Source organism: Sparus aurata, chromosome 18, assembly GCF_900880675.1.
Source record: "Sparus aurata chromosome 18, fSpaAur1.1, whole genome shotgun sequence".
Taxonomy (NCBI): Eukaryota; Metazoa; Chordata; class Actinopteri; order Spariformes; family Sparidae; genus Sparus; species Sparus aurata.
The window spans coordinates 2,301,721-2,329,587 of record NC_044204.1 but is presented as its reverse complement, the minus strand read 5'-3'; the positions used below and the strand labels follow the sequence as shown (position 1 = coordinate 2,329,587).

Below are 27,867 nucleotides of genomic sequence, written 5' to 3'. Positions count from 1 at the left end.
GGAATTTCCAGAGGGGAAGGAAATGAAGTCGATGATCGACTAAGACAAACTTGTGTCAGCTGCACGGCTCCGCTGCTGCTGCTGCTCGGGATCAAACATCACTTTATTCTGTCGGATTAAAATCATTTTTGCCTTTTATTAACTGTAATGACGCGGTGGTGTCGCGTCATGACGCACTCTGATTAAACCGAGCAGTTGTAAATGGATCCAGTGGCTCAGTGTGGACATGGCGAAATGATGTGCAGAAGTCAACTGAAGTGAAGCGGACTGTCACTCATAGTTCATGTTGAGAGCCCGACTGTTAACCTGACCGAGCTAACCAGGTGAGAACATGCTAACTAACCCATATAGCAGCTCATTACATAGCTATACATTTGTATAAATTACCATAACTTTACATTGACCCGTTACAACAGCATTGCGCCCCTCGCTTTGTTATGCTACTCACTTCCTTATTAGCCAGGTAACTTTGAGAACGTCACACCGAACTCAATCTTAAAAATGGGAACTTAAAGTTTTCTTTCTCGTCAGCAAAGACGAGAGTGTCTCGCATCAGTATTAACGGTTCATGTTTCAGCCTCTGGTGAATTCGGCTTGTAAATTTCCGACATGAACTCACTGTTTCAGTTGAAGTTTGAAGTTTCTCCGTCTCTTCACTCGCTGGGTTTCTTCACAGTCCACGCTTCCTTGGTAGCAGAGGACAGTGTGGCTGAACGGACAACCCGTTGAACAAACTGAAACTTGTATTTAAAGTAAACTGTGATGTGGATTTTACACTTGCCGAAAACAAGACTGTGCTCACCTGGCGCTATTGTATATAGATTTTTAATTATTATTGTATTATCTCAAGGTGAGAAGCAACGGACGGTTTAACTCGCAGATTCTTGAGCGGAGTTTCGTATTACGTTCTCCGCATACGGAACCTGTGAGGGCTAGCTCCCAGCTAGCTAGGACAGGTAGCGGTTGGCACCAACTCTTGTCGGACACTTAATAACATGAAGCCAACAGTCAGACAGTGGCTGTGGTACTGTCTCTGATGTAGAACTATCACTTATTAATACAGCTTTATGTTTTTTAATGGTCGCTTTAACGACACAAACAGTAAAGACCGCCTTGCAGTGCTAGCTAGCTGTTAGCCTGAGCGCTAAGGCGATTGACACATGCGCGTTCATGTGCGAGAACGCGCGATGTTGAGCAGCAACAAGTGTCAGATGGATTATTTATTAATGATTAATTACTTATATGATAAAGAATTATTGTAAAAATAAACACTATTAAATAGTAAATACAGAAATGTTTTTATTGAATCTATTCTACCGTTTTCACTTGATTTAAGCGCTAAATTAATTCCATATATTAATAATTACATTATTACCACCATCACTAAATAATTACACTATTTACTGCAGTATTGAGGCTCACACAGGGTCTAATAGTTGTGTTTGACCTTTGCAGACACCATGGCTGGAGACGACCCCTACCTTCATACTACCAACCAGGTACACTCACCTGAGATAACTTCTGTTCTACTTCTGTTTCTACAGCACAGCAGGGGAGAACAAGACTAAAGTATCTTAACATAATTAGTAACATGTAATGTTTTATAAGAGTTGCTGATTTGGGTCCTGGATCAGGACTAGAAATCTGTTTTCAGTTTAGCTGATTTTAGATTTTGTGTAAATTATATAGTTTTTCACAAACAGATATTATAAAAAATGTTGTTTTCTCTGTTAAAAATGCGGAACAAATTAATAAAATGAATGATTATGTGTTGTGTAAGAATGTTTCTACATTGAGCTGTTGGTGCCTATGTCCTGGCTTCATGTCTTTCTGATTTCAGATTCTGATGGAGATGATGGATCCCACACCGTGGGAGTTCACACCCTTTCCTGTCATGTCTCAGACGTCATCCATGCGGACAGGTGAGAGTCACACCTTCACACCTACACTGTCTGTATCTAACTGTTGGTACAACATTCAGTCAGTAGTTGTTATTTGATATTGGCAGAACACTTTAAATGGAGGGACGGCTGTAGCTCAGGAGGTACAGCGGGTCGTCTAGTAATCAGAAGGTCGTCGATTGTTGGTTTGAAACCCAGTTCCCCCCCAGCTGCATGTCGACGTGTCCTTTAGCAAGATACTGAACCCCAAATTGCTCCTGATGAGCAGTTGGCTCCTCTCATGGCAGCCTCTGCCATCACAATATGAATGTGTGTGTGAATAGGTGAATGTGGCCAGTGTTGTAAAGCGCTTTGAGCGGTCAGTGGTGAAAAACACTACAGAAATGCAAGACCATTTACATGCTGATGAAATTGTGTGAGAGCGTTCATGGTCACAACTTTATCCCCCTTTGTCTTAGAATATTAAACTATTGTTCACACAGTGGCGCCCCCAGTGCTCCCACCAATTTCCCTGACTGACTGAGGCGCTGGCTCAATAGGGAACTGTAACTTAAATCTCCACCTGTGGGGGTGCTAATGTGCTGAAAGGCGTGCAGTCTGACGGGAAGTCAGCGCAAGAAGCAGAAGAAGAAACAACAACATTTTTGTGTTTTTTCTGAAGTTTTTGTGTGTTTCTCAAACTTGAGGTAAATGTGTTGGATGCATATTGTCTTTTTAATGAAAAATAGTCAAGGGGAATGTAATACACAGCCACAGACTGGAGCTGAATCTGAGTTGCCACAAGAAGGACCATTTTGGTGTGCCACCCTAAGATTTTCACTGGCCCCATCTGGCCCCCTCTATGAAAATGTTCTGGGGGTGCCACTGTGTTCACACAGCCTTGTTATTGCATCATAAATCAACGCATGGAGCTTCTGTGTTGTGTCAAACCTGTTACAACGTTTGGTTCTGTTCTCCCTCCACAGGTGTAACGACCAGTGTTGGGGCTCGTTACTCATAAAAGTAATATATTACACATTACTCTCAAAAATTGTTAAGCCTTACGTTACATGATTACTCCCTGAAGAAAGTAATTAGTTACATTACTAGTTTCATTAGTTGTTACATTCATGTTGCTCCATGGTTCCTTAGCAACAAGCTTTGTGTGTGCGTGCTGTCTCTGTAGGTGCTTCGTTAAGTTTGAGTTAGTGTTAGCAGCGGTGGAGAGAAGTTTCCAACACGGGCAAAGTGTGCAACTTACAGTCAAATTGTTTTCCTTACGTTCAACAAATTCAAAGTAATGTTTATATCTCCAACCGTCAAAAGTGGCTTTACGCAGCGAGGGGTCTTCAGGCAAGTCGCATGCAGCAGCATGTTCTGCTCGTGTTGTTGACGCTGCCATTGTTATCCCATCTCCCCTTGCGGGAGGCGACTAGCCAATCGGTGATGGTGAAAGATACCTCGTGCCAAACCCTAACCAATCACTGTTCCATTTTTGATGGCCCCTGCCGTTAACTGTTCAACTGGGACCATGCAGAAGATTTAAAGACACAGAGAACTTAACAAATGTTGACAAAATCACCTCAACTGAACATCCCCTTCTTTATCAGCACATGCGGTCTGGTTTGCAGTCTGTTTTTAGCTTTACTGTTGTTTGTTTGACCAAGATGAGTTGAAACCATCTTCTGAACAGTTGGAAGTGTTGTGTTGCTTAGTAAACTAAATATGCTTGAGTTTTGGCCGGTTGGTCAGACAAAATGAGACATTTGAAATCTGACACTGTGAGGCGCAGGTGCCAATTCGAACTCTCAGCAACAAGTCAGTGTTGAAACACATATTTAATAGATTCAGTGTGACTTCCACTTCCTGAGGATCATGATCTCTGTTGTCTATCCAGAATACCCGTCAGAACTCCCCTGAGAATCTTCATGTTTTTAAGTTTTATTGAGTGTCAAAGTGATCCATTGATGACTATCCGTATGTCTGTGTTTACACTGCAACTATGAGCGGCTAACAGCTCATTCAGCACGGGCTTCATAGTGCCAGCTAACTAACATGTGAACAAATAAAAGCTAAAACCACAAGTTGTAGCTCACAGCTAACGGTCTCCATGGCAATATTATACTTCCTGTATGTATTTTTATACTTAATACTTCACCGTTTAATGTTACCAGCAACCAGAGTGCCTTCGCTTTTTTGGAAATCACTTCTCTGTAGACATTATAACCACTCACTGCTGATGAGGTTCACGTTGTTCTCCTGTAACATTTTATCTTTATTTTTGTGGTTCTGGAGTTGTTTTGTCACAGAGGAGAGAAACTGGTCTCTGGTTTTGCTAACCTCAATATGTGATTGACAACACATTGATTATCTAGTTACAGTAAAGAGCAGGTGACTGTCAGACTTCCGTGTAAAAGTCAGGAGTTTTAATAATGATCATCAACTACAGATGTGTGCAATTAGTTGACTAGTCAATGAATCTTTGCTGCCACTCCACCAACCCAATCCAGAAGCAGTTGTATCAAGATAATAAAGAATCATAAAAATTATTACATTTAGCTGAAAAATCACAATGTATATATACATATATATAAAACTTAAAATATATATATATCCTTCATAATGAATCGAATGTGATGAATGTAAAGTGAAAGCTGAGTTTCGTGACGTTTCGCCGTCTGTTTTGTGTGGTGAGTGTGGGTCGACTCTCTGCTCTCACTTCCCTGTTTGTAACCGTGAAGTAAAGATAGAAGAGGAGCTTGTAGATGTGTAGGATTGGAAGAAAGTATCTCTACTTACATGTGATTCATCACTAGCTGCTCATGATATTGAAGTAGGTCAAAGGTCCATCATAATTAATATTTAGATCCCCTTTGATGCTTTTTGTTTATTTTATTTATTTATTTTTTCACATATCTTTATTGAAGGAATCTGGGGTTATACAGGATAACGATACAGAGGTTCTCCTTCAGGTTTTCTGTTTTTTTTGTACAACAGGGCCAACAAGGCCTAACCCACCACCCCCCACCCAACAAACAATCACAAACACAAACAACAAAAGAAAAGAAACAAACAAAAGAAAGAAGGAAAGGAAAAAGCCAGCATGAGATAAGGGACTAAAATGTGACAGTCAACATAGTGTACAAAACAAGGTCGGCAAAAGGAAAGGGAAAAGGTAAGACTCAAGTGCTAAGGGCGTCACTTTGGGCATCATTGGTCTCCCGCATGTCTGCCCATTTGTTCAACAGGGGTTGCCATATCCTTTGAAAGATTCTTTCTTTATTAGTAGTCTTATAGCGCAGTCTCTCCATTTGCAGTACATTGCCTAGCTCTCTAAGCCATTGCTGGAACAGAGGGCTAGCCTCTGACTTCCACTGTTGCAAAATGAGGCGCTTTGGCTAACAGAGTGCAGAGGGATATGGCTTGCCCTTCATAACTTGTGAGGTTGGGATTATACACTACTGAACCAAAGATGGCAAGGAGTGGGTCAGGTGAAATATAGAAATAGAGTTAACTTGGAGCAAGACCAAAACTGATATGTAAGAGTCCCCGATTGTTGCTTACATTTATCACATAAAGGAGAAATGTTGGGATAAATGCCATGGAGCCTGACTTTAGAATAGTGAAGCCTGTGGACTACTTTAAACTGTACTAAAGTATGTCTGGAGTTTATTGAGCTGCTATGAATCCTATCCAAAATACCCTCCCAATGTGTTACATTGAGTTCCGTATTAAGTTCCTGCTCCCAATCGTTCTTCACCTTTTCAGTGGACACTTCCTCATGGGCCTGCTTAGCTGAATTTAAACACACTCCTTGTTTTTATATAAACAAACGATTCAGCATAAAAAAAGAAACTCATAATTAAAATCATTTTCTGACAGGTGTAACTTTGGACTCTGGATCGTTGACAGCACATAACTCACTATTTTCACCAAACAACAAAACAATCAGCACATCAATCCTGCTCATTCTGTCTGATTTACATGTGAAAATAAAATCTAACTGACAGGCTGAGATGAAAAGTACGGATCTCATTCCTGCTCCACAGAGGATGAACTCGAGAGATTTGAGCGACCTTAACTCAAGGTGGGAATCCAGAACATGTTCCAAGATTTCTGATCCATTGGAATCGAACGATCATAAAGGAATCAAAAAAGAATCTGACTGTTTGCCTATAATGGCATTTGTATCAATAAAATCTTATCAGTTCTCTTCCTTAATTTTTACTGTAGCATCACCTTCAGGACAGAGTTAAGATTTTTAACGCCACCATTGTTAAGGCTCTAAGGCAGGAACACACCAGCCCAACCGTTGGACGTTTGAAGCGATTAGGGAGACTTGGACGAGGTCGGGAACAAATCTGTTCAGTGTGTTCAGCTGTGGTGGAAGCTTTCGGAGCCGCGCGGACGTTGTCTGCTCCGATTAAACATGCGAAGTCTGAGGAGGTTGGCTGTCGGCTGTCTGAGCCATTGGATACTCTGATTGGTTGTGTGTTAGCTGTATGACCATTCTGTTTGGCGGTGTGCTAGCGAATCAGCGCTGTGTGTGGGAGGGGTGAAATACTGTGTGCGCTTTGTTTTTCTATGCACTCCGTTCCGTCATTTCCTGTTTTCATGTAGCGTGAACCGCTTATTGCATCTCCATAAGTGTGGAACGTACACGCTACTGTGGAGTAGGCAGCACATCGAAGCGGTGTGTTCAATGCAACTTTTCTGCTGAATGGGTCAGACAAGAGGCAACACAGTGGTCGGATAAAGGCAGTTGGCTGTTGTTTTGAGTCTGGGCGGTGTGTGAGGGCCAGAAACATGAATCAGTAATATTTTGAAAATCAAGAATTTAATGTAATGTACAGTGTGACATTTAGAGATATTGTTGTCTTCCACCAAGAGAGGCTCAGTTTATTTAGACATGAAACAGAAAATCTGAGACGTCTGAGATGAGCTTTTTTGCTTTTAACATATGTACAATTCTTGACGGTCCATTTATTTTGTGTTGGTCAGATAATTGATTGACAGACTCATTGTCTCAGATCTAAAATGTTTGTTTACTAGACCTGACAGTGAAAATGTTTGTATTTGTATTAAAGGTCATACTGATAAAGTCTCTCTGTAGTTTCAGCTGACGGACCGTACCTGCAGATTGTGGAGCAGCCCAAACAGGTAAGACTCACCTGTCATCTTCCTGCCTGATCACAGGAAGTCTGTGAAGCATCGCAACATGTTTGAATATTTGTGAGGAGATTAATGAATGCTGGGCTCTATTTTAAGAGGAATTTCACCAAAGAAAAAAAACTGATTATCAATTGATTTGGGCCGGTTTCTCATGATGTGTATTTATATATTTAAACATGTATTTATATGACCGTGTCTGTCTTTTTGTCTCCAGCGTGGCTTCCGGTTCAGGTACGGCTGTGAGGGTCCATCTCACGGCGGTCTACCTGGCGCCTCCAGTGAGAAGAACAGGAAGACCTACCCTACCGTCAAGGTAACACTTCCTGTCTGTGATTGCTTTCTTTGTCTGTTAAAATCTTTGCTGACTTCCACAGACGTTTGATGTGTTTCGTCTCTGTGATGCTGGAACAAAGTTCCTGGTGTAAATTTGTGTGGGTCAGTGGAAGCCGGCTCACCTGTCTTTTGGTGTCAAGCCGCACTGAGTTCGACATTTAAACTTTTTCCAGTATGAAATGATGAGGCTAAAAATAATGTGCAGAAGTGGTAAAAACAGAGACCCAGAGAACACAGAGCTGTGAACATACTTCCGTCTGTTTCCTGCAGAGTCAACAACACTGAGCTGACTTTCTCACTGTAAAGTAGTCCGGCTGTTTGTTGTTGCCATCTGAATCTTAGGAGTTTTTCTCTGAATGACGTCTCATTGAAGTCTTCAAAAACACTACGTCATGAACATTGATTCACAACATTATGGTGATATTTGTTCTGAGCTGAAGGCTTTGTGTCGACTGTAACACACAACCTTTAGTATTCTGTTGTTTTCGTAGCAGCAGTTATGAACAAAAACTTTGGTTAACTATTAAACACAGGTCAAACTGCCAAGGCCATGTTGGGAGACATGTTATTGTTTGCATTGTAGCATTTGTGATCATGGAAACAGCTCAATCAGGAGAGACTTCAGTTTTGGATATTAAGTATTTATTGCAATGTGCACAACAGATGAGAAATAAGTCTTTGGTGACGAGGCCCCATCGTGACGTCCTTTATATTTAAGAGGGAGGGTGACGCTGTGAGCTGTGTAGGAAACCCTCCTGGTGGAGCCTAGACGCTGGTGGTGGTAATGGGATGAAGAGAATGGCTGAAGAACTGGATGTGATGAGGTGGACTCGACAGCATGATTGGTTATTTGTTTTAACAGAGGAAATGTCTGGTTGGTAAAACTGGATCTACAGCCGATTAATTAATGAGGAGAGATTAAGATGAAGAGGGTTGTGAATGAAAAAAGGTTAAGACATTCTTCCTGACTGAATTCACGCTGAGCTTCATTAGTGCGACAAGATGCTGAGACGCAGTATGAAGAAACTTCAACTTTTATTTACTTACTTTTGGTCAAATCCTCCTGATTACTGCTCAGTTTAAACTCAGTTTAACCCTACAAGTGACCGCAAGTATGTGTCCCAAAATCCTTGTTTTGCAGTGAGCATAAAATTAACTCGAAATGCTGATTTAAAAATGTTATATTTAAACTGTATTTGTTTTATTGTTTATTTCAGCCAGAGCTCCATCACATCAGTCTTTGTTTGTTGAGGTCTGTCTAATCTGATCTGTCCTTTCTTGTCTCCGTGTGAGATCTTGAATTTCTCGTCTTCTTGTTTCTGTTGATGTTTGCAGTCTGAAGCTCCCACATGTTTCGACCAAACCGGGAAATCCCCAGATTCCTGCTGCAGTCCCACTCTTTGTTTCAGCTCACAGACTTCACTGAAACAAATATGTACAACAACATATGATTCACATGAGTCCAGATTATAGACACATCCGAACAGATGTTCCTCTTAAGTGTCGCAACATTTTATTATCCTTAGATCAAACCATCTTGGAGTCAATTATCAAAAAGAGGAAAAATAACAATTTTTTTCCCCTTATTTTTGTGATTGTGATTTTGTTCAGAACTTTCAGTTTTTTGGAAAGTTGAAGGATCTGAAAACTCCTTGAAAGACATATTTATGAACTGGAAAATAAAAGAAGGAATTCAAACATCAGACATGTTAAAACCTGGATGTGGTGAAACATTCTGCCTCTAGGTTGTAGATGAATGGATAAGAATTTGTATTAAATGATCCATTTGATCTTTAATCATTATTTTCGCGGTAAGAACTGAAAGGTTTACTGTATTTATGTTCTGATGAATGTTTCCTGTCCTGACAGAGAAGATGTCATCACAATAAACCAGGAAGTGTTCAGTATCAGATCGATCGGTCCTCATGTGTTTGAATGTTGAGGCTCAGACTGGGAAAACCCCTCCTGTTGTTGTGGTGGATGCAGTGGGCTGATGATGATGACTCATCAAACCTTTCTTATCATACATTTGTGATTTTTTTTTTTTTTTACTTTCTAATTGATAAACCCTTCCTCAGATCAACAATTTACACCCTTCGGCGTCTTTTGGCTCATGTTCTGCTTCAGTGTGAATCTGTGAATATCTAAAGAACCATAAACCATGTTTTTTTCTAATTTCCCCGTGATTTCCTCAGAACCTCTCGTTAAAGATGTCTTTACTTTACTATGAACAAATGTTTGGCAAAACAGGCGTTTCCTCAAAAGATCTTAACACAGAAAACATTCTTTAATTGTTCATTTATCATCAGAGACGTTTGGTTTCATACAGTAAATGTTGAATTGTACACATTTCTAGTGGTTGATTCAAATGAATACTTTACCAAATGAACACTCCCTATTTCTCTTACGCTAAGTACACAATTACAATGGTATTTCCTGGAAAACGTCTAGGAAATATCTTTCCTGGAAACAACAACTGACAACTGAAGAAGATTTTCAATGTTAATTAACCTGGTGATTATTTTCTCTGTTAATTGATCAGTTGTTCGGTCTATAAAATAGTTAAAAATGTTGATCAGGGTTTTTGTCCACAACCCAAAGTTAGTTAGTTTCCTGTCACATAAGAGGAAAGAAACCAGAAAATATTCACATAGTCAGATTTATACGCAGAGACATGTTATCTTCCACCTTTAAAAAATATCATTGAAAGATTGTCTGACGTCTCCAAATGTTCTTCTTTTGTCAAAGCGACAGTCCAAACCCCAGAGACTCTACATTTATTGTCAGATATGTCAGAGAAAAGCAGCCAATCCTGACATATAAGAAGTTGGATCCAGACATGGATACTGAAATTTGAACTAAAAACACATTTCTGCCTCTGTGTGAATTTTGTTCCTCTCCTGTTGCCTCATCATTGTCTGTGACCTCTGACCTTCTCAACTTTTATAGACGTTGATTTTGCGTGTCAGTGAACAGATTTCCATAAAATTTTGTGAAAAGTTCGTCTAGAAAGTGAGGTTAATATTCGGGTCCAATTTTGATCGCCAGAATTGATTTAATGTCTTCATAATGTGACAGAATACATTTTGTATGTTTTCAGTATTTCCCTTTAAACTCCTGCACAAAACTCCTCACCCATGCGTTTAATTCTAATTCATATTTAGCTCCTGATGTCAAAACTTTCCACACGTTGAAGTATTAAACATAGTGAACGAGTTGTAGTTAAGTTTTACAGCTGCAGAGAGGAGTTGAGTTCTGGGTTAAAAAAGCCTTTCAGGAGTCCTCTGCTGGCCTGAACCTGTCCACACACACAGACACACCTCTTCACGTCGGTTGGGAATTTCCTCTCATGTAATTAGAAGGAAGTGGCATTGCGTCACAGGCTGGAAGGTGTTAAGTTTCAGCTCACAGATGAAAGCTCCTCATCCAGAGGTGTAATATGTGTGCGAGCGCCCACTCTGTCCCAGAAACACCAGGGCAGGTTTTAACCCTTTGCTGTGACCAACAGATCTGCGTCCTCCTCGGTTCAGCCACAGCCAACCAACATTTTGAAATTGTCCACTCAGCTTGTTCGCTTTATGTTTCTGACCTCATTGCTTGTTTTAGTTTCGCACTTGAAGTCACTTTCCCTCAGTTATTGATTGACTACATTTTACTTCAGGAAGAAGGCAGATGGCTGAGTCTGATGCCTCAGTCTCCTCGACAAACCTCCATTTATTTTAATCTGAGATTATTCAACCTCTTTCTACCCGAGGAGTGTAGTCACACCAGATACATGAAAATCAAATCTTTGTTGTAAAGGAACAGTTCACCAAAAAAAGTAAAATTCACCCTATTATTTACACCCTCGACGTTCAGCCAAGCTTATGCACACACTTCTGAGGGTCTGCAGGCTATCACTGTTATCTTAGCAGCTACAGTGAAGATTTCAGTTTAATAAAGGGTGTGAATAACTTCTTTTCAGATCAGTTTGGGATATCTGGATGCTCAGTAACACATCCTTCTGTGTTACTGAGCTTTTTTTAATTTCTCCATGAGTTTTTGTTTATCTTAGGGCGTTTTCACACCTATAGTTCGTTTGCTCTGGTCCGAATGAGGGACCAGCTTGTTACAATGTTGCATATTGCCTCGAGTTTGGTTTGTGTTCACACAGCAGCATTTACAAGTGGACCAAAATGTGTGATGCGCGAGGAAACTGCTCTCTAATTGGTCTAAATTTCGAAAACGAGGCAGCAATTCAGCGGAATTTAGCACCGAGCAGACAGGAAGTCAAGCACTGAAACAACAACAATTTGACATTTTCAAAATAAAACACTCCGTGTTTACACCAGCACACAAATCTAAAAAAAGAGACAAACACAAGCTCTTCTGCTGATCCTTTGGTCGGGAACACTTCGTGTTGTTGTTTTTATGACACAGACCTATAACTGCGGTCGCGAGTGATCATGTGATTATCGCGGGAACTCCTTGGCCTCGAGACGCCAGCTGCCTACCGTACTGCACCGTGTCCGACTCAAAACGCAACCGGGGGTTACCGGACGGCGGAGCAAAACACCTGATCGGGCTGTAACGCAGCTGACACGTATCCAGTGGAAATTCAGGGTTAAGCACTGATGCTTCCTGCAGTTGGGTCGGATCGAGTTTGGATCATGTTCTCACCACAAACGAACTGTACCAGAGTCTGTTTGGAACCGGACTGAGACCACCTCTTCAACAAGGTCTCGGTCCGGTTGTTTTGGTCCGCACCCGAATATGATTGATGTGTTCACACCTTCCCAAACGAAGTGCACCAAGGGGGTAAACGCTCCAGGGTTCGATTCAACCGAACTAAACAAGGCAGGTGTGAAAACGCCCTTAATCAAAGCTGTATGGACAGAGGGTGTCGTCTGCTGCACAGATTGTGAAACCCTCCATTTGTGATATTGGATACATAAATAAAATAATCTTGACTTGATAGACACAGGTCCTGGTGTTTGATTTAGATTAAGCAGTCAGATATTTCCTGATATTTATTTCAGTAAAGCTCTGATAACTGCAGAGACAGTTTGTGTTTTACCTCATCAGGATCAAACACCTTCTGCTGCTGACTCCACCCGACTGCTTCAGCTGCAGCAAGCAGCAAATACTACAAATATTTAGTGTGAACAATGTGTTTGAGTCAGGAAACCATTAAACAGTGGTGCACGCTGTGTTTCTAGGAACTGAGTTTGTCAGCCGGTGCAGTTCGGTTGGCCGTCTGAACCCGGGAAGAGGAAGTGGGTTCGTTTATTTACTGCGGCGGTTGCAACGTTCCTGCAGGCAAATACCTGCACCTACACACACATTGACACATTCACACACACACAGTAGATACAGGAACGTGGTGTTTTTCACATCTGATTTCCTTCATGTAAAAAGGCTCACTTACAAAACAATCAAATGATGATAATATGAAAATCAGTGTGTGAGAGAGAAAAACCAGGAAGAAGAAAACAATGCTGAGACATGAATTATTGGATTGGAAGATTAAAATACACAATAAGTATGAATTTGATTTCATGTTAAACAAAAAACAGAATATTCAAATTTGTTTTGGAGCCAGTTATTCTGGGATTAAACAAATGACACTTGACAGCAGATTTTACTTTTATGCCCGGCATAATCCCCCTTTTTATTGAATGACTGGCATGGAAAATGGCTTTTTAAAGGCTGAATGTAAAAATAAAAAATAATAACAAAAAATACAACAATAAAATAAAAAATATATATATGTTTAATTTAAATGTTATTTAATTTAGGGTCCCAGCCTGATAGCTTATGCTTCCCTTTAGGTTTTTCTCCTCTACTCTCATCTCTCTCACCTGCACCATCACTTTGCTCTCCTGCTCCTTCACTTGGCTCTCCCCCTGCTGTACTCTGCTCTCCTTCACTTTGTTCCACTGCTCCTCCCTGTCTAATGTTACTTGTCTTATACGATTAGATAAAACGTTAACATTAGATAATTTACACTCACATCACATCTGATTACAAGTGTGAACACAATTTTTTACCTAACCATCATCATTTGAGTCAGTAAAAGGCTAATGATACCTGACTAGCGTCATCCTCATCAGGTGTCTTTCTCTTCTTTGAGAAATATTTGAACAAGCTCATCTGAAAATGCAGTCAGCAGTTACATCATGGCGTGTATATATTCGCTTAATGCTATCAATTAGTTTACTCACGTTAGCGACACTGAGTTGAGTTGGCACCGGGCCCATAAGCTACCTATATGTTACGTAACCTTAGCTGGCCATCAATATTTGGCGAATGTCTATTGAACTTATAAAATCTATTATAAGTTTTCTTAAGCTAATAAGTCTACCTTTTCTCCGGTGAGTCATTGCCCTATTTTCAAGATGACACTCCTCTGACTCCCCGACCTGGTGCCTGGGTGCTTGACGTGATGACACCAGTAAGTTGTTGGGGGAGGGGGGGCGGGGAGGAATCTACTCCAAAGAGTAGATACTGAGCAAGATAGTTATCTAGTTTACCTTAGCACTCGCGACACCCGACTCTGATGTGAAGGTGGAGATATGATGCGGCGGTGGTGTACTTGCGACAATTAAAAAAAAATTGTGAGATTTGTGGGAGTTTGTTGCTTGTGAGCGACGTATAGGCTCTGGATGAACAGCATACATTCATTGATCATTGTTGATCCATTTATCAAATAAAGCCCTGTAAAAAAAACTCCCCTACAAAAATCATCCCCTTCATTCATTTGGTTAATGATCAATCTGTTCATTTCCAAATAGAGCCATTTGCAGAAAAATAATTTCACTGTCAGTTTTGCCAGTATCATAGATCTGAACTCATAAAGCTGAATCTGTCTTTGAATGGAAGCTGTGGTCGGCTGGTTGTTAATGTGACGAACATGGTGATTATTGGTAAAAATGACTCATGTTAAAGAGTACATCTTCAAAACTGACTCACTTTTATAGCTGCTTGTCTTTAAATTTTCACGATTGTTGGTTTATGTTCTGTTGATTGACTAATTTCAACACAAGACTAGTTGATGAGTCGAACACAGTCAGGAGAATCTATCAATTACAATACAATTACAGTTTGCAGTCTTGAGCGGACTGCAAACGTGAACAAAACTGCAGAAGGTGAAGGTCATATTGTGGGTTCAGTTAGTGTAAAAAAGTTCCATCCAACAAATGCTGATATGGAAAAAGCAAGTATGTCCACGTTAATTTATACAAACTGCTCTCAAATTTCTAAAGCTGAACTCTGGTGATTTTATTTTTCCACCATGACACCTGTCGGCCTCTGTAATGTTTTGTTCAGTATTAAAGCCCATGTTAGAGCCTGTTGGAGCTGCAGAGTGTGTCTCCTGTGATGTTAGGTGTTGTGTGATGGAGGAAAGTTTCTGTGAGTCATCTGTGTCAAGAGGAGAAAGTGTTCGTGAACCACAGTAGAGAAAAACTGAGAAACACCAAACCTCTAATAGAGACCCATCAGTCCAGCTGAACCTCTTTTATCTCCTCCTTCAGCCAATATTTCACACTTCACACATCACGCTGCTTTCAACTAATGTGATGTTTTAACAGGAATATGATCAAAATGTATATCAGGACTTCAGGAGCTCTACTGTTGGTCTTTGATCCAGAACAAATAAACTGAAGTACAGGTGTGTTCTTCAAGGCCCAGAAACAGGATGTTCTTTCAGACATCCAGCTGTGAAAGCAAAAAACAAGTTTATCTTTTAACATGAAGTTTTGAAGGACAAGGTCAGTACAGCAAGCTGCCAAATTACAAAATGATATATCAGATCTTTGGACAACAATACAGTATTTGCCAATCACAAAGTCTGCCTCGTCTTTCTCTGTAATCCAGAATATTCCACATTGGTAATTTATTCCTGAGACCGGACTAAATGTCCTCAACATCCTTAGGGGCTTCTTACATTACCTGACAGTTGGCAGAGCTGTTTGATGTTTAGGAAGGAGGTGTGCTTACATGGTAAAGGTGGGTGTGCCAGAGGAATTTCAAAATAAAAGCATAACCGGAAGATGATGATATGGAGCGATGTTTTTACATTGCATCACGGGTATCAAAGTATTACATTGACTGAACTCAAACCTAAAATGCAGACTGTAAAATTCTTGTGAATTCTCGTGTTTCAGATCAGTAACTACCAGGGTCCGGCCCGTGTGGTGGTGCAGCTAGTGACGGCGGTGACGCCCCACCCTCAGCTCCATGCTCACAGTCTCGTGGGGAAACAGTGTGACAAAGGAATCTGCATCGCCGACCTGCAGCCCAAAGACTCCAACATCAGGTCTGCACGACAGTAAACCAGTAGAAAAACAGAGAACCAGTACAACTTTCACATTTGACACTCACTTGTGTGTTCTGTTGTTAGTTTTCCAAACCTGGGCATCCTCCACGTGACAAAGAAGAATGTGGCGAAGACTCTGGAGGAGAGAATGATGGAAGCCTTCAGGATGGGATACAACTGTGGAGTCTCCATCCACCCCGAGATCGACGGGCTGCAGGGAGAAGTCCGCATCCCCCGAGACCTCACCGGTGTGTGTGTGTGTGTGTGTGTGTGTGTGCGCGTGTCTTTGATCTTACCTGACAAACCTGAAAACTGCAATTTAGTTTTTTATTCTCGTCTCGTCAAATTAAAGCATGTCCTTCCTTCCTCTGTCCTCAGACCACCAGCGCAGTATAATCAGCAGCGCAGCGGCACTTCAGGCTAAAGAAATGGACCTCAGCGTGGTTCGGCTCATGTTCACGGCGTTCCTCCCTGACAGCGATGGAGGTTTCTCCAGACGACTCGAGCCCGCAGTGTCTGAACCAATCTACGACAGCAGTGAGTCTGAACTGTCACACATCCACACAGCTGTGTCCAATAATTCTGTTAAGTTTTGAGATGCCTTCTTCAATCTGCTGCTTGTTTACTGATGGAAGGGGTTTCGGAACAGACTGTTTCAGGCAGATAATCATAAGAAACATCAGGCAGCTACCTGAGGGGTAAATCTGTATTTTATTGATCGAACAACAATGAAATATGAAATGTAACTTTCTTATTAGTTTCATTCCCACCTGGTAGAAGAGATCACACCTCAACCAAAATATATGTGAGGTCTGAAGCTGAACAGACTGCAGTAAAACAGACATATATTGTTTTTATACTCTGCAGCTGATGAGTGGACTGGATGATATACTTTAACATAATGATGTGCCAGAAATTAACAAATAATACAAACCAAATGAAGCAGAATTATTGAAACAAATTGATCAACAGTTAATCAACTCTAGCGTGCAATAAAACTAAAGACGTTTTTTTCTGTTAAGAAGAAATTTTGAAGGTTTTGAATGATGAGTCTTTTTGTACCTCATCAGTACCCTTCACCAAAGGAAAATATGCCCACAGTTGGTACTTGGCGGGTTGTATTTCAAACCCTCATAACGCCTTACAAAGATTAACCTTAATAAATTGCCCTCTGCTCCTGCGGGCCATCCACCCATATTCCCACTCTGACAGGTGTGCAGAGGTTTACATTCAACAGTAAGTTTGTTGTTTGTGATGACTTGATTTTTCATGAATTTGACACTGATTAAGAGTTTTGTCAGCTGTTGCTCTCACGTTATAGTTTTTTGAGCAGCTGTTTGCTGTCTGTCAGTCATGTCCTTCTTGAAGATGATGATGATGGTGACAGCGAATGAGTATGAGGGATGTTTTCTGACTTTAGCTCTGATTATCGAGCAGTGTACTCTCTGAGGAGTATACTAGTCGTTTCAGGCCGCTTGGTTTCATTTCCCTCTTCCTGCTGCTTTGGTTTCCGTCTGCTGCAGCTTCCCCTCAGAGGACTGAAACCTGCTCATCACTTCAGGATCCTTCTCAACTTTCACTTTGGATTCAGAACTGAACTGCAGATTATTGTTTTTTTTTTAATCTTCTGAGGTTTTTTAAACAAGCAATTATCATTGTTCACTGTTCATCACAGCCACACTATGAAAACAGAACAGACAAATTGTCAGAATGTTGTTTGTTTAAAGAATCAGCTGTGAAGTTTACATGTGAAGGCCTTTAAAATCTAAAGGATTTGTCCTCTGGAGAGCCAGGAGGAAATCTGATCAGTTTCTGTTGAGATGAACCAAAGATGAATCCTTTCTAGTTGCTATTTGTCACATATAGCAGTGTTTCCTCTATATGCACCTAGCACTGGCGGACTGCCACTGCTGAAATATGACCGCAGCTGCTGATTTTTTTATTTATTTATTTTTAACGAGGAGAGAGAGGAGGTGGAGAGTGGGCTCAGTCTTGTCTCTTTAGAAACTAACGTTATATCATTTTGCGCTATGGACGTTTCATATCCAGGTCAATCACACACCTGTTTGAAATGATTTATGAAAATAAATCACGAACCACAGTGGGCCACCTGTAGAGACTATGAAGCCTGTTACACTATTTCTTACAGCTGTTAAAATAATGAACTTTAATATAACAATTTCGGCTGCCAGTATCCATGGTTCTATTGTCATATTATGCTTGGCAACTATCATTGTCTCTGTCAAAGAAACTTTGCAAGCGATCTCCTTCGCTACATTCATCCAGATATACCATTACGGTTGATGCAGGTGATGCAGGTGATGCAGGTGATGCGCTGCGCTAAACTCCGCTATTCCGTGCCGTGCCGTGCTGTGCTGCGCTGTCTCTCAGCATACACCACAACGGAGGTAACGTTAGCGACAGGTTTGGTGAAGGTGCAACGAGAAACTTTGAGTTTACTTGATAATGTCAGCACAACGATTTTAACAAGCGCCGGGTAGGTGGATCACGGATTCAGGATAATCATTCGGGGTAGATGGATTTGTGCCGAGTTCACAAGTAAGGACTCCGGGCTCTATCTTAACGATCTGAAACGCAAGTATCAAACGCAAAACACAAGTAGCTTTGTGGGTGGATCTCAGGCGCTGTTGCTATTATGCTGGCGGGATAAATGACTCTTGCGGCCGACGCAAATCTAAAATGGGTTGGTCTGAAGTAGCTACATTACTCATAGGTGTGGTTTGGGCGTAACGTGCAATAAACCAATTAGAGCATCATCTCACATTCCCTTTAAAAGCAGGCGCGCTTGTTCCATGGCGGATTGCTATTATAATGGCGAATTTGCCAGGCACACGCCAGGAACGGTTCACAGCCGAGGAGACCGACGTTCTCGTCAGGGCCGTAAGAGACCGAGAAGTGGCCTTGTATGGGGATGGGAGAAATCCATCCAAATTGCCACAATTGTTTCTACGGCTGGCATCCCCAGGACATCGCACCGGGCCTCGGGAGCAGTGCGCACGGGCCAAGCAGTGCGGAAGGGCCAGCTAAGGAGAGAGCAGCGCAAACACCAAGGTGCAGAGGATCCAGACCCACTACACGCCGTGGCAGCATTGTCAGACCGGACCGCACTGTCCGGGATGCGGCAAGGTATTGATGCCCGTCTTGACTGTGTGGCGATGTTGCTGCTGCCTCTCAGGCGCATCGCCTCAAGTCTCCAAACGCACCACCTGCTCCTGTTGAGCCCCTTCCTCCTCCTCCCCCAACTCCATCTCCGTCCACTTGCTCCACTAGGAGCACATCGCGCATTGCCACTCCCGGACCCTCACGGCTACGGCGGGCGCGTCACATGCCTATCAGAGGGAAAAACAATTAGTTATTCTGTTTAAATCTTTTCAACTTTTTTTTGTATGGTTTGCAAAAATGGGAAGAGCTTCCTTGTAGATGAGAGAAGCAAAGTGTATGCATGTTGAGCACACACTACATTATGGCCAAGCATGCGCCCTTAAAATAGCATCTGAGTAAGTGCCACTGACTTTAGACTAGGTTTTTCCTGGTCTGTTGCGGAAGAGTTTTCTGAAACAGCAAAATAGCACCAGTGAACGTTTGCGCCAGAACACGCCTCCTCTTTTCGCTGAACCGCCCCAGGAGCGCAAATTCATTCCCTAATTTAAGGACGTGCGTCTGTGGAGGTAAAATTCCAATGTGCGTCGAATGAAAAATAGGAGCAAGAACTGCAAACAGTTATGAATGGGGGCCAAGCCCCCCCGCACGACTCGGACCCCACGCACCACAGAGCCCACGGAAGTTGGCCCCAAAGGATGACGGGCTCGGGGCAAAAGTGAGGACACAGGCCAACGTCTGAGCCGTGGTATTCGCTGTAATGGGAAGTGCAGTGGAAGTGCAAAAGACTGAATGTATGCCGATTTGGATTTGTTGTACTAAGCCACGCCCACATTGACCAGTAATGACCACCTTCAAGATATGGCCTCAGGATTGGACCTACATTATACCGACCAAACTTAGTAAAAATTAGTGCAGCCGTTCAGGAGATATAAACTTCCGATATTTTTAGCACCCCCTAGTGGCCAAAATTCGGCTCATCCCTTCCCAGTCTCATGGCAACCAAGGAACTCAAATTTGGTGGTAATAGCATTTAGTTTGATCGAGCAAAATTCTTTTGATAACTTTAGATCAGGTCCAGCTGAAGAGTGTCCGTGCCAAGTTTCACGCAGATCGGACAAAATCCCAAGGAGGAGTTCGAAAAAGTAGGTTTTCCAGTTTTTTGCGATTTTGCGAAAAAACATTCTAACCGGAATTGGGCGTGGCCATCGCAAAGTGATTCAGCTCCATTCAGGGAATCTGGGGATACAAGGTTTTTGAATGTACGGCATAAGGTTTGGGAGTTATAGGCAAAAACATGTTGGCCTAGGTTATAGCGCCCCCTGCAGGCGGATATATGTAGTTTTTTGTGTCAGAAATATTCGCATACGCATTCCCTCAGCCCCTCGGGCTTGGCCCCCTAATTATACAAGCGCCAGTGTACAAAGTCAATTGCGCTTAGTGCAAGATACAGCCCTTCGACTTTGAGTGGCGTTCCAGTGTACTTTTTCTAGTAGGCAGTAAGAGAATTCCTTCCGTCTCGAACGCAGCATGACTATGCGCGAGGGCCACTGTGAAGCGCGAAAGCTGTCAATCTCAAGTTACTGACAGATTACTTCACAGAGGCACAGACCTTTTGGATTGTTCTAGTAGTTGTGCAGTGTTGGGCAAGCTACTTAAAGTGTAGTGAGCTAAGCTACAAGTTACTCTACATTAAATTAAGCTTCACCACACCGAAGCTACCTATGGAGGACCAAACCTGACATAAGTATAAATAAATAAATAAATGCATAAATGCTTAAATAAATACATACATAAATGCTGGAATAAATAAATAAATGCTGAAATAAATAAATAAATGTATACATAAATTAATGCATAAATAAATAAATGCATAAATAAATAAATGCTGAAATAAATGTATAAATAAATAAATAAAAGTATAAATAAAAGAATGAATGCTTTTTATTTATTTCTTCATTTCTGTTCACCTACATTTATTTATTTCTGTATTTCTGTTCACCTACATTTATTTATTTCTGTATTTCTGTATTTCTGTTCACCTACATATATTTATTTCTGTATTTCTGTGTCCATATGTAAATTAGGAGGTAGGAGGTCCTAACCTCAGTCAAGAGCATGATTGGTTACAGGAGTGTGCTCGATGAGGGTCTACTACTTCTGCCTTACTAGCAGCGCTGATTCCTGTACACTGTACAGGAATGTTGCTGGCTACCAGCAAGCCCGCTCAGCTAACTGTTAGCTGCAGTTGTTGACATTTGTTCATGTAGCTCTGGTTTAGTTATGAATTTGACTGGCGTTCATTTTAACTTGCGAGGGTCCCAGGTGTGCTGGTGGTGTGGTTTGAGAATCCCTTCTGGAGAGAGAGGGATCCTCAGCCATGTCCGCTAACCAGGAAAAACATTCTGCTCATCGCTCCGAGTCATGTATATGTGTATTCTAGACGAGCGCTACAGAGCACAAATCGTCCAAAAGTGCATGTTGTCGTCTCATATCTTTGTCGTGAATGTCTGTACTCTCAAATAACTCATGGGTGGAACAGGCTGAGGCATTTGTTCACGCCGAGCGGCTCGAGAGCGGAGTGGAGACCCCTTTTAGCTCTTATGTTAGCTGACCAGTATCCCATATAACTGCCAGTTTCAAATGAGGTATTTTTATTAGGCCGACTCTGTAGTAGTAGCTATATCTACACACATTTTAAGCTAATATTTTTGACTAACCACCATACTTTGGTTTTGTAGAAATTGCATTTTTGTTGTACCCTCAGCTGGTTAAAAATTACAAAAGTAATAATTCAGAGTAATGTAAACTTTTCAAACGTTTCTCTGTTCCCTCATTTCCCCACCTCTTACCTCCTATATGTAACGTTACTGTATTTGTTTATTATTTAAGTTTGTCTCTTTGTCTCGGGATCAATTCATCTCCGTCCTCCTCACCCTCTGCCATCTTTCCATCAAGTAACGTAACTCACTCAAGCTCGCCTGTCTGTATTCCCCTGCAGCAGAGATGTTAGGCAAGCCAAGGATTGGTACGTGATGTCACCGTCATACGGAAGTGCTTTTGTCAGGTCCACATACATGGCCGTGTATGGCGGTGGCGTCACTGACTAATCCTTTTATTTCAGACCGCAGCAGAAAGCTCCGCTGCGCTGAGCTTCAGAGGTGTTCATTAAAATGTAGCTTGTTTGGATGCTAACGCACTACTTGGTCAATAAAAGAGCTAAGCTACTGAAAAGCTATTTAATTCAGAAAACAGCGACGCTACCATCACGCTGCTGAGAAATGTAGTTAAACTAGTAACGCCGCTACTTGTAACGACATTGCTGCCCAACACTCTATTTGTGTTATGTGATTTTACTGTGTACTAGTGCATTGCCCGTAGGAAGCGTGTATTCCTATAGAAAAGTGGGAGGTTAAGTAGCTTTTTCATGGATGGCCAAATGAGGTTGTGTTTGAAGGTGGGACGTCAGGGATATAATTGGCTATTTTTGACTACTTTTGATTATACCATTATATTTCACCTTAAAAACTATTTACCTTGCCTTGCTTGGTGTCATTATTTTCAGCACAACCTCACATGTGTGACTGTACAGTTACTTTTTCATTTTAACATACTATATTAACACTATGGACCTAAAATCACAAAATAACAAAGTTGGATTTTTTACTGTGAAAACCACAAATATGTTTAATGAACCATTTGCATTAGTTATAATGCAAATATAAATTGTTGTTTGCTAAATTTGTGCATAAGTTTTTGAAATTTACAAAGTTATGTGTAACTATTTACATTTATATGCAGGCAATGGCTCAGGCTCCTCAGCTCATTCCTGCCTGCTCCACATTCAGCAGTCTCCTCCTTGTTTTGACTCACAACACAAAAAAACGACTCCACTACTCACTAAACACACTACACCAAACACTATATAACACACTAACTATACACTCCAAACACCCTATATGTCACAAATCTCTCAACTCTCAAAACTCGCTATCTCTGTCGCTGTCTCCAACACGTCACTGCTGCTGTCACTCATCCGCCGACGTCCCTCCCGCAACTTGCTGCTTGGACACTTTTGTGACAAAAGCCCGTTTTTACCGTTTCTTCCTGCACCAGACACAAAGCAAACGTGACGGCAATGTTCGCGAAAAAGCGTGTTGGACATTATTTACCCTAAGTCTGGTTTTGGACGTGCCGGTGCGTCCGGTCCGTCGACTCGGTAGGTGGGCCGTGTGGGCTAGCGGCTAGCAGCTAGCTACACACGAACATCCACAAATTCCGATTCCACTTTGTTGTCCACGCGTTTCTGGATCTCCTCAGACCCGAACAGACTCGGTCCGGACTCGTTTAATCTCATTAATCCACAACAGTCAGTTTAGATGCACAGAACAGAACAGAACAGAACAGGACTGAACCACTGGCAAAATCCCGGTCCAGCTTGCGCCGCTGCAGGTATCAATCCGCTTGTCTTATAAGGTATGTCGTGGGCTTGAGCTTTGCAGTGATTGGCTCTGGTGCGCACGTGGCTACGGTGTGCAGTGATTGGCTCTGGTGTGCACATGACTGTGGTGGCTCCGGTGGACAATGCGTGCGGAATTTGTAAAGCATTTATGAAATAATTTATTTACGGTATCATTGCAGTCCAAACAAATGTGAAGTTGCACACCATTGAACCACGCAGCAGCCATGTTGAAACTCTCAGGTCAGTCTGATCCTGATCCGCAGAGATATTTGAGGCACAGACACACACACACACACACACACACACACACACACACAGACAGACAGACAGAGATTCCTTGCTTTTATAGAGAGATGGTTGGTTGTTAATATATTTTTTGTGAAATTATTGTCAATAATTGTTTTGAAGATTACACATTTCAATAAAAGGGAATTTTTCTAAAGCTTGAGACACCTCATATGTAAGCTAGACAGACAATTCCCCTGCTCATTACTGTGCACAAATGTACTGTTATGTACTTAAGCCTAAAGAGCCCCTCTGGTGGCGACAGACACATAGAAACCTCCTGACAGGGTGCACTTTGCGCTTTGCTTTTGCACGCGGGCAAACACTCACCTCCACTGCTACAACTCCATCCTAGGGGAAACACTGTAAAGCAACACAGATAGACACATCTCGAGTCACGGTTTGATTGATGTCTGTCATTCCAAACTTGCTGAACTTCTTCAGGTCATTGAGAAAGTTCCAGGAGTCATTGTGGACGTTTATATATCTGAATCTGGATCGGAGAGACATTGAGGCTTAAACAGTGAGCTCATTGTGTCCAGTAAGGAAACACCTGTGAGGCTCTCCACTGACCGACCTGCTCTGTGTTTGTTTTTCCCTCAGAGGCTCCGAACGCCTCTAACCTGAAGATTGTACGGATGGATCGAACTGCTGGCTGTGTGAGTGGAGGAGAGGAGGTCTACCTGCTCTGTGACAAAGTCCAGAAAGGTGAGACATCATTCTTCATCCTACAACTCTTGACATGAATAACTGAATATGAACCCAATATTCAGTCACAGGTTTGATTCCTCATTTTCCCTCTGAGTCGTTGTTTCTCCTCTAGTGATGACTGGATTTTCCCATTAGCTCAGACGTCAACAGTTTCTTTGGTTTCACAGTGATGTCACAGTGTTGTCACGAGTATGGGAACTAAAAGAAACAAAGTTTCTCGAAGTTTGTGTTTTATCAGGTGATGTCGCCCCTGCTGGAACGTTTGTTAAATCCTTTGGCATGTTTAAAGGAGCATTAAGTTAAAGGGGGGGGGGGGGGGGGGGGGGGGGGGGGGGGGGGATAGTTGCGCTAGGGAGAGCAGTGAAAGAAAATACAGAAGAATGAATATACTGCGTTTTTGAAGCAGTGATAAAAAATAAAGTTTAAAAAACAAAACGCAATATGTGGCAATCAGTGTTGATTCTGTTGCGCCCTGCCTTGAATTAGTCACTGTGTGGGAAACACTGATATTCATGTGACTTTTCATTGCAGCAGTGTTTGTGTCCCGCAGACGACACATCAGAGGATTCATTTATAACACTCAGTCGAATTAAATTGAGTACTGTTCGTTAATAATCCTTGTTAGTGTCTAACAGATAGAGGACTTGGATTTCTCCAGAGGGCAACGTGTTTTAAACTTGCATCAGATCCAACCTGTAACCAAATCGTCTCAGAGCTGCAGGTCTAGGCAGTAAAGGTGATGTGTGCAAAGCGTCCAGAGGATCTAAGTGAATGCAAAAAATGAAGAAGTCATTGCAGATCTTCACACCGATTGTGGAGGCAGAAGCTCCCACCATGTTTTTATTGTATTAAGTTTGCTGTCAGACTGACTCGACTTGCAGCAGCTGGTAAAATGAACACGTGTTGGGGGCCAAAGCAGGAGGATCAGGGTTAAACCGCACAAGCTAACATGGCTAACTGTGCTCACAACAACAGTCCACAAAGTCTCAACAATTTCATGCAAGAATATAAATAATCAGTAGTTCCTGAATTAGAGGACAAAATGATGTTTTCCCAAATCAAAATGAAAGTGAGCAGCTGCTTTTACTTGTGACTGTCAGGATCAATAAGATTAAACTGTTAACTGAGAAACAAACAGAAACATCAGTTCGTATTTTTACTTCTTAGTTGTTTACAGTCTGATGAACACAGAGTGGAAAGATCTCCTGTAGTTTCTGTTGTTCTCTTTTAACCTTCATTTTCAGTATTCGGCAACACACACAAGACATTTTTCACATTTTGATGCAATTTTTATAGGGGTAGGAATCTCTTGGCACCTCACAATTCGATTCTAAACCGATTCTCGTTGCAGCTATTTTTTTATGTACATTTCCATGCATGATTTAAATATTAATAATAATTAAATCTGAGTTTGCTAATCACTTCCTACTTTTTCTCACTGTGTGACTACTTGGCACTTTCAAAGCAAAGTATTTGTAATGATCCATACTTAGTTTACTTCCAATATATTTAATTAATAAAACAAATGAAAGAAATGTGGCCAGTCAACTGGAAGGTTACATTTGCTAGCAAACATGCTGCTTTGCAAAGACCCAAAAGGAAAAGAAAAGTGTTCCTGTAGCAGCATACATGTAGTACATTAATACAGCTGCAGCTGGTCTACGGTCGATACAGGTGTTTGTATCACAGGTTGATCTGGACGTCTCACACTTTGCCACAGCTGACTGACCTCACACTGAGTTCGGGCTGGATTTCAACATACTGTGCGGGCTGTATGACAGTTTACAGTTTTCACATCGACTTGGATTCAGTTTAATAACGATGTATGCGGCTGGGAACGATGGCTTTAAATAACCATTTGAACGCACGGCGGAATGACAGAAATAGTTACAGGTGTCACAAGTTAACCTGGACGCTGCGCACTCAACGCCACAGCTAATAGCTAACAGCCAACAGCTAACAGCGGTCTCCACACCGCTCTCTAGCCGCTCGGCGTGAACAAATGCCTTAGACTGTTCCACCCATGAGTTGTTTGTGAGTACAGACATTCACGACATTCCCATGTTTTTTGTTTTGTGCACACCGTCGACTGTCCGAGTGCTGCACTTCCGAGTTCCGCCTCTTGCATTCCGTCAACATTACGTTGTCAATTAACATGTAGAAAATCGATTTTTGACATTTGTGAATCGATTCAGAATCATCCACGTCTGAATCGCGATTAATCTAAGAATCGATTATTTTTCCCACCCCTAAATTTTTTGCATCAGATCCTTTATAATTGTAGTAACGTACAGCTACTGAAGCTGTTTTTTTTTTTCTTGAGCTCAAATAGTTAACTTTTTTTTACTCTTCATTTGAATGCAGTGAAGAGTAAAGATGTGTGTAAGCTGTGACTGAACAGTTTTGTTCTCCGGGAGGAAGTCCAGCTTCAGGGAATTCCCCTCCAATATGTAAATCCCTCAGGAGGAACAGACCGATTCAGGGTCTGATGATGTTTTTTCTTTTTTTGTCCTGCTCCAGGTCCGTCAGCTTATCCCTCTTTGTTTTGTTTTGTTTTTTCTTGTCGGAGAACCAGCAGCCGATCTGGACTCAACTCACTGTAATCCTCCAGTGCAGCTGCTCCAGTGAGGTCAAATCAAATTAATATTAGTCTGTACATGAACAGCGTTATCAGCAGGAGGAGCTCTGTGGTCAGAGAATGTCAACACCTGAAAATACAAATAATCTTTGAGATGGAGAATATTTACTGCTTCCTTTAAAACAGAAAATGAAATGTATGTGGTGGTTCCAGATGATATCCAGGTTCGTTTCTTTGAAGAAGACGATACAGGGTTGACCTGGGAGGCCCTGGGAGATTTTTCCCCGACAGACGTTCACAGACAGGTGAGTGTGACCAATTAGTATAACTACAGGAGTAATATCAGTTTGAATTATTGATGTTAAATATTTTTATCCACCTGGCCAATGAGTGGTCGTGACTCATAATCATGTTAACATGGTGATGTGTTTTCTGCTATCAGTTCGCCATTGTGTTCAAGACTCCAAAGTATAGAGACCAGAATCTGCAAAAGCCGACGTCGGTGTTCGTCCAGCTGAAGAGGAAGTCTGACAACGAGACGAGCGAGCCAAAACCCTTCACCTACCACCCTCAGATCATAGGTAGGTCAGGTAGCTCCGCCCTCAGGTCATAGGTTCAACTCAAACTGGAGAGCTTTGATTGGTAGAGCTTGTTGTGTGGTTTTCACAGACCGGGAGAAGGCCTGACAAACTGTAAAATACAGGCTGGTTTCTTTTCCATCCGTTTATGCATTTTAAAAACAATATAGAATTTCCTATGAAACTTTTATTGCGTTTTCTAATCTGTAGATGTAAACGGTGAAACCTCAGGTGCATTACTGTGACATCAGAGGATCATTATGAACAGGTGAGCTGCAGTGACACACTGGTGAACACTGCCTCCTGCTGATCTGTGTCTCCTTTTTCAGACAAGGAGGAGGTGCAGAGGAAGAGACAGAAGACATTACCAACTTTCCATGACTTCAGTGGTCATGGTGGAGGAGGAGGAGGAGGAGGAGGTCTGTACCGAGGTGGAGGAGGAGGTCCAG

At 41.8% G+C, this 27,867-nt stretch overlaps 1 protein-coding gene across 3 annotated transcripts in view; it reads left to right on the top strand.

Annotated features, from left to right (window-relative positions):
- Positions 1-27,867, top strand: part of nfkb1 (nuclear factor of kappa light polypeptide gene enhancer in B-cells 1) — a 47,445-nt gene continuing 19,578 nt past the window's right edge. The window contains exons 1-12 of one of the 3 annotated variants that reach the window (XM_030396751.1): positions 1-323; positions 1,456-1,499; positions 1,841-1,922; positions 6,994-7,040; positions 7,267-7,365; positions 15,533-15,684; positions 15,769-15,932; positions 16,063-16,221; positions 24,155-24,259; positions 27,054-27,145; positions 27,283-27,421; positions 27,748-27,837. In XM_030396751.1, coding sequence (XP_030252611.1) covers positions 1,461-1,499; positions 1,841-1,922; positions 6,994-7,040; positions 7,267-7,365; positions 15,533-15,684; positions 15,769-15,932; positions 16,063-16,221; positions 24,155-24,259; positions 27,054-27,145; positions 27,283-27,421; positions 27,748-27,837 — 1,168 coding nt within the window. In that variant the 5' untranslated portion in view covers positions 1-323; positions 1,456-1,460. Of the gene's footprint in view, positions 324-868; positions 957-1,455; positions 1,500-1,840; positions 1,923-6,993; positions 7,041-7,266; positions 7,366-15,532; positions 15,685-15,768; positions 15,933-16,062; positions 16,222-24,154; positions 24,260-27,053; positions 27,146-27,282; positions 27,422-27,747 lie in introns of those variants that run through there. The other 2 variants (XM_030396749.1, XM_030396750.1) reach the window with 2 other exon arrangements.